Below are 7,897 nucleotides of genomic sequence, written 5' to 3'. Positions count from 1 at the left end.
ATGATGAGGAGTGTGTGCTGCAATACTGATGAATTATTCATTAGCTAGTAGAGCTGTAGCCAATCAGAACTTTGTATATGCCATACTCATTCATACTGGATTCTACAATGTATGTAGAAATGAATTGACTTGACACTCCTGCATTGCAGAGGCTATAGAAAGCACCCGTATAGAGAACTCAAACCCGATGATTATCGATCACAAATTTCTGCTTCAGCCAAGGAGCTCCTTGCTTCAGCTAACCTGACTGGTAATGAAATCTAGTAGAGAATCATTATGATTATGATTATGCACCTGTAACAATATGTGCCCTCCATGGAGAGATTTTTTTCATAACCCTAACTTGATAGATATAGATAAAAGCTTGAAGAAATACATGATGAATATGGGAATATTGAATTACTTTTGATTTTATGTAAATGAAAGCCATGGGAGATTATACCACTGTAAAACCAGAAATTTCCATGTGCATGAAATTTTCACAAATTCTGCGAGGAGCCAAAATTTGTGCAAGTAAAATGGATGCAAAAGTGCTTTGTCTACACTTTGCATTGAATGCCAGTGGCAGTTCGTGAAAACTTCTTGCCCCAAAAGAAGTCATCAGCTGCAATTCACGAAAATTTGATGCCACAAATATTTCTGGTTTTACAGTACAGTATGTTTAACTGTTACTGTTCATAGCGAGATTGTAGTGATAAATTTTCATCGTGACCAACCATGTGTAAGAGAAAAAGATGGAAAAAGAGGAACAAACCTAAGACCTTAACTGTTAATCTCCTTGCTAGTTGGCTGTGAAGCCAATATATCCCTACGGCTTTTAATCATGAATATCTCGGTCTGAATTTGTACCAAAGAATTGTATAAACTGTAACTTCTTCTCCATCCCCCTCTTTTTGTGGGTTTTTGTTTTTTCCTCTTCCTCTCGTTTAGAGCGAAAGTTGTCCCCACATCCCTCATAGCCCATGACATTTTTTGGCACACAAATATGATGAATTTAACAGCCATCCGCTTGTATCACAGCAATTGTCAGTCGCCATGGCGATACAATCGGCGCATAAACATCATCAGCAACATCAGGTGTTGGACAGATGCCATTGTTTTGGCACAGAAATCATCTGATATGTTGATCAGCATGCATGATATATTGTAAATAGTGTATATAAATCACCCTATTGTTTTCTCTTTGACACACCTGCAAAATTGCTTTTATATCATGATTGAATGTTGTAATTGCCAGTAACAACACAGGGACGACATCAGCTACTATTTGTATGCATTCTAAATTATTGACTACTCTATGAGTTTCTATAAAGCAGTTATAATGGAAAATGTTATAACTGCCAATGTGCCAATTATTTTGTACAAAAGTAAATAGCTGCTGCCATCTATACTCTGAAAGTCTGCCCGCTCATTATTTGCTTAAAGTAATTTTTCTTCAGAATAATCAAATCTTTAATTCTAATTACCGGAAGCTACTTTCTCTACATTAGATAAAATGTATTGATATTGAATATGCTTTGTTATTACAAAGACCAGCTTGACAACAAGAGAAGGAAGCAGTTTGCAAGTGCATATTATACATTGCTGACATTACCTAACATCTTCATATCGCAGTGAAAATACAATATGCGTTCACATCAAGGAAACAAGAAAGATTTTTTTTTCCAGTATTTGTGATTTCCTCTGTGAGCAAGCACCACATTACAGAAATGAAAGAGTCGTGGAAAGGGTTTTGAGGGAAATGAATGAAATTTCTTACCAGAAAGCTTTCTACCTTTCACTACCCTGTGTGAGGGTGTGGATATAACTTGTATCAAAAGAGCTTCCTCTTCTGTTTACGTGTTTGTTTTTTCTTGTTGGGGGGAGGGGAAGAAATCATTCAAGTAATATTGATGAAATTGATGAAATATCGATGTTGTTGGTATTTTCTTTATTTTGTTTTGTAGAAACCGCATATACCATCATGTGTTTTACTCTAACTCTACATACAATGTTTCAAGTAAACTTTCTTTCCATGTTAATCAATGTCATATACATAAACATATATGCCCTTTTACACACACACACACACACACACACACACACACATACACATGCACTTTAACAGTTTGTTTTGAATAAGACAGAAGGACAAATATTTCAAATGAATGCAAATCATTCACAATTTGTTTTTAATATATAAATTACATTAATACTGATACATTAGAGTAGTAATTAATCATTAGTAGCATTGCTTGCCATTTGTAGTAAAGACTTGCATCAAAAGGGCGGAATTGGCAACTTAATGAAAAACCAACACAGTTTAGCTTACAAACAAGCAGAAATCAAAATATGTAAGTGAATCATAATTTATGGTTAATATATCCAGATTTCATACAGGAAGGTCAGTAATATTTTGGTAGTGCCAATTTTTGTCTGTCATCTGCAATTTCTAATACTACTTTTACCTTTCATGGTGTTTGAAGCACAAAAATTGCATAAGTCAATGATCTGGACATTTAAGTAGGCAGTGCTGCATCTAACAGAAAAAAAAAATAGTTCATCGACAAATCACAATTCTAAAAGCGTCCTAGTTTTAATAGTCATATGACATTGACATGGTGAAATGGCACTCCTTGAGTTGATTAGACTAAATTCAAAATCTGTTCTGATGAAGATGGTGACTCGTACAGATGAATACACCAATATGATATCAGCCAGATACTTTGAAAAACTATGAATAGTTTGTGCATTAGTCACACCTTTAACCCATGGAGGACGGACTGATTTTGCTACAACACACATTTCCCACAGACAACTGCCTAAGTATAATCTGGACTAGTCTTCAAAGGGTTCAGAGAGGCAATTTGAGTGACTGTCTCATACACAGTACTGAGCAGTGGAAAAGCAAGTGTGAAATAATTAATATCCTTAATCTTGTGTTGAGAACCTGCTCCTATTTGTGCTGGTACTGCACTTATATTGGACACATTCACAACTGTCTGGTAACAGCCCACACATGAGCATGTCACGTCCGCCTCTTGCACTTACTTCTTCTCAATGAGGTGTGTGTGTGTTTGAGAATTGTTAGATGGCAAGCTTTGAAATTGTATCAAATTCGGCTAGATGTCACTTTGATATAGTCATTATCCCATACCAGTACCCTCATCGATATGACTCACACTTTTTTTTTGTATCTGATTAATACATTGTTAATATGGTTGTACAAAGTGCACGGAACAATTCTCTTGGTATATGCTTTGTAAGCTTTAAGTAGGAATTAAAAAAAAAAATAATGCAATGTTCTACTCAAAATTGCTTGCACAAACCATGTGTATCTTTGTAAACATGTAAGTTTTTTATTATTCCTCTGAAAATGAGAAACTTATGAATATATTTTGTTGAGTTTATTGTTGTTTTTTGTGTAAGTATATTATACTGTTGCATCAGCATGATCACACATTGGAATTTAAAATAGAAATTCACAACTAAGAAGTTTGAAAGTCATAAAATGGTGCAGTATCAAATCATTAACAAACTCAAAGACAAAATGAAACAGAAATGCATCAAAAATTCAAAATCAAGGGTATCAAAAAGTATTGCACTAAAAATCTTGTCAGAAAGCTGTCAAAGTCAGGAAACAAGAACACAAAAAACACCATAAAAAAAGTTGATGCTACAACCTCTTCGGGATCAGGCGTCATTTTTGCATGGAGATCTGTGGTCCGATGAGGATGTCTTGGAGCTCAGAGGGACACAGTATACCAGCAGTGCTGTCCTGGCACAGTTTCCTCATGCAGCCCTTTGGCACCGTCATGCAGTCTTGGCGACAGCGCCAACTCGGGACCGCGATGGCGCCAATTCCGACCATGCACGAGTTGGTCTCGCGCCTCTTGGCGCAGGTGTTGAACTTGTCCGTCGCCAGCCACGAGCAGCGCCCGTCTGCGTCCGGCACGCAGAAGCTGTGTTGGGTCTCGCAATCCTCCACGCCGTAGCTGCTGGAGGCGAGGGGGTTGTAGAAGCAGTCCTCCGTCCGCCAGTAGTGACTCGGTGAAAAGTTCATTTCGTTGTAGTCAAAGGACCAATCCTGCTGCAGCTCGGGCCGGATGACAGAGAATGTGCTGTTGATCTGCATGGTTGAAGAGAGGACAATGAAGATTTAATTTGATTTGATTTGATTTGGTTTGATTACTGCATTTTTACTCTAAGTGCAATAGCAAAAAGATGAGACATTCAAATATAATGTGTCATTTAGATAATTTGGGTATAGGTACATATTGTGATAATCAGTAAGTAGTTACATAATTGCTGCTAGGAAAATAGAGTAATCATCCCTGTTTGTGACAGGGTGCCTATTTGCAGCAAGGGCAGTTTCATTCATTGATGAGACAGCTAAAGAATGTCAAGTGTGCTTAGTCCCACTATAGAACAAATGAAGAGTTTGTTTGCAAAAACCGATAAGTCCATATTTGCCAAATGGAGATATTTGCGATTAAAGGTCAAGAAAAATATAGAGAATGATAAGAAAATTTTTGCTTCTTTTGACCATAACTTCAAAAATATATCTTTATATGTAGTGACCAATATATCATTTAAAAGGTATTATTTTGTACCTTGTGACAGAGGCCGTACTTCAAAATCTTCAAAAATGGACTTATCGGTTTTTGCAAACAAAGTCTTCAAATGCAGGACTTATTCGCAAGAGTTCTGGGAAGTGAGGATACTCTCGCACGTGATTGGATTGGGCCTTTTCATTAACGAATGAAATTGCCCCTGATGGAAATAGGCATCCTGTCACAAACAGGAATGGTTACTCTGTATGTTTAACACATAAATGTGAAAAAAAATCACACTTCCTAATCATTAAGCTGAGCCTGACTAGGAATTGTTTAATATACAACACCCCCTTATAACATACCATGTCTGCTAATTTTAATAACACAGAAGAGGATTTGTGTGGTACTGAACATGGGATTTAATAGACATTTCTGTATTTCAGATTGGTAGCACCAATTCCAAGACCCACAGGATGAACAGTAGGAAGAAAAATGTGCTTTTATGAGGGGCAGGACACAGAAAAACATGAGCCAGTGAGTTTGGAATGGTTAATCCATTTTATAACCCTTTCTATGCCAATGAATCAACTGTGCACAACTATCACACACATACCTGTGGACAGGAATTGATGTGGCATGTAGAGGCTTAATCAAAGCCTTGATAAATGTGTTTGTAGAGAATTGTCACTTTATATCATTGTGGTTCCATACTGTGCCTGTTTTGATGTGCAGAAATTAAAAGAAAAAATATGTATATAATACAGAGCTTTTTTGTTTGGTTTTTTTTTGGGGGGGGGGACATTAAGAGATGGACTGATTGGTAGTAATGACTTATAATTAATGACATTTTTCAAGTCAGTGAAAAGAGAGAAAAAAAAAACACTTACTGAACACTGATCACAAAATAGGCTGTACGCTTCCTTCACTCCGCTCCTTTGGACAGACGTCAATGAGAGCCATGGCTCCACTGAATCACAGGCACTGATTCTTAGGACATCGTCATGGTAACGACCTGGGGAGGAAAATTTGTGGTATAAAGCAAATATGATTCAGTGACATATTTTCTATAGGCGGAACAGTATGTAATCAAGATATCAAGAGCTTGCTTCCGAAAGGCACTAAATCCGTCATTTTACAATGAATTTAGTGCCTTTTGGTTGAAATGTACTTCATTATAATGATGTTCAAAAACATTCAGCACATACAAGAATTGTGGTGTCACTATAGAGAGACCAGTTAACAAATATCATGCTGTATTTTTTATTGTGTATTCTAACAGTACTGTTTACTCCAACTGGTTATGGAAACTGTCAAATATGGCAAATCCAGTCACTAAAACAGATTTTCACATTTATGATGCATTTTTAGCTGAAGTTTAGCTTCATTTTTACGGTATATCATAGATTTTTGGGGTGAAATCCAAATACAACATCATGTTCCATGTCAGCAGGTGTGTTTATGTTTAGGTATATTCATGGAGGTGTTTATATAACAGAAATTTCTTCAACTTGCAATCAATTGTTACTTGTTTATACCAAGAGTACCTCAAATGAATAGTGATGGTTGGTAGAGGAAGACTTACCCATCATGAGGTAGATGGAGCCTGGAATAAGGTTGGCCTTCTTGCATTGAGGTGCCTCAAAGTTGAGGGTCAGTTTCACTCCCCTAACTGCTACTGATTCCAGACCCTTGTAGATGGCGCTCACTTTCACTTTACGACTATTCCTGACTTTTCCGCGGATCACTGAGGTGAAAAAATAGAGAGCAAAAACATCAATAGCCACCCACAAATCAGAGAAACCACCCTAATGTAACACTATTTCCTTCTTTCCAGATTGTTGTGGATTTGAATAAAATCACGTACAAATTAAATGATGTTGACAAGGAAAATAAAAATGAAGTTGACAATGAAAACAAATTCGGTAAGTGATGCTTAATCTTGCTATCAAAACAGTTATGACATATATACATTTGTATGCTGTTTGGAGAGCTTAGCTGGTGTAATGATTGGGGCCTGGACAATAGAAAGTCTTCACATTGCACATTCTGAGTGCAAAAAAAAAAATAGATAAATAAAAAATTGGTCTTTCAAATACCATGTAAATACAGCCATCTAGTTTTAGTCCTTTGGGATGTAGTTTTGTAGGTACAGCCTTTCTCTGACCATGTCAGTCTATGACCATGTCAAATTACAACTATCTGTATTTGATGCATGTTAGTATAGTTAAAATGATTTACTCATGAACAAAGTACTCATAATATTTGATGTTTTCAATCTACAAAGAAGGACATTTCATTTTGTTTATATTTGATTAGCAATTTCAGGTTAATTTTATAAACTGTAATTTCCTGTATTGAGTATTTCATGATAGAAAATCAGCAGAAAAAGTGAAGATGTAGCAAATATGTATTGCCTTTTGAGAAACTCAAAAAGCAAGTCAGAAAGCTTTTGTAGCTTGTTGGTCAATATAGGAAAGCAAAACAAAAGACAGAAACGGCTCAAGTCTTTGAAAAAATATCAGTATCATACACTATTAAGATTCATGAAATTATGTCAAAACCAAGCCAACAAAACCGTCACAATGCATTATTACTTACCAACTTCTGAATCACAAAAGTGTTGTTGGAGATGTTTGACAGGGCATCCTGAGCAAGTTAATGGGAGAACTGGCATGGAAGATGATGATGCCCCAGTTGGAACCATCATCACCAGCATCATCGCCGTCATCACTGTTGTCAAGGTGATCATCATCATAGTGCTCATCTTTGTCTCCTCCTGGTGTCTCAATTGAAAAAAAGTTGTCCTTTCTGTTTTTGTCAGAATTAGTCAATGGTATCTGTATCTTCACTTCCAGCAAAGAGCACAAAGACAGTTCTCTGTTTCCGGTGGCTGTTTGAAAAAAAGTAGAACGTAGATGGGGTGACAGGGTATGATGGGAAGAGTTGATGTCCAGTTCTACCAGCAAGTGCTGAAAATTTGTCAATAAATGGAGTCAAAATGAAGTATCAAACTGTCTGAATCCTTCGAGCTTCCAGGCTCTGCAACAGTATCGGATGAGTCTGCACTGATGGAGATGAGAGAAGTATGGCTGAGGCGGTAGAGATGCAGTCCTTTTTGTACAATGACCCAAGGCGCTGATGCTCTGTTGTTCATCTCCCACACGATGATCTAAAAGTGACGAGATGCTGTCAACTGGTGTCCATAAATAAAAGAGAAACACTGTTCAGGTTCCTGAATTTGTGCCTACATTCAAATTAGATTACTAGTATGGTCACATTTCTTGATACAGAAGGAGGAAATATTGTGATACACCTCGGAAGTATGCTCCAATGCCGCTTGGAGTGTGTCGGTGAAGAGAGGC

At 36.9% G+C, this 7,897-nt stretch overlaps 1 protein-coding gene across 1 annotated transcript; it reads right to left on the bottom strand.

The window, feature by feature from the left end:
• Positions 1–3,514: 3,514 nt before the first annotated feature.
• Positions 3,515–7,728, bottom strand: LOC139716618 (metalloproteinase inhibitor 1-like). The gene is made up of 4 exons (XM_071628144.1): positions 7,134–7,728; positions 6,118–6,279; positions 5,423–5,547; positions 3,515–4,108 (listed from the first exon to the last, which is right to left on the bottom strand). Exons 1-4 carry the CDS (start codon positions 7,297–7,299, stop codon positions 3,680–3,682), a joined length of 882 nt encoding a protein of 293 aa, XP_071484245.1. The 5' UTR covers positions 7,300–7,728; the 3' UTR covers positions 3,515–3,679.
• Positions 7,729–7,897: the final 169 nt, after the last annotated feature.

The sequence above is a fragment of the Diadema antillarum genome, unplaced genomic scaffold (genome assembly GCF_040938485.1).
Source record: "Diadema antillarum isolate AM-2024a unplaced genomic scaffold, OU_Dant_1.0 scf00000068, whole genome shotgun sequence".
NCBI lineage: Eukaryota > Metazoa > Echinodermata > Echinoidea > Diadematoida > Diadematidae > Diadema > Diadema antillarum.
This window is presented reverse-complemented; position numbering and strand designations above follow the sequence as displayed.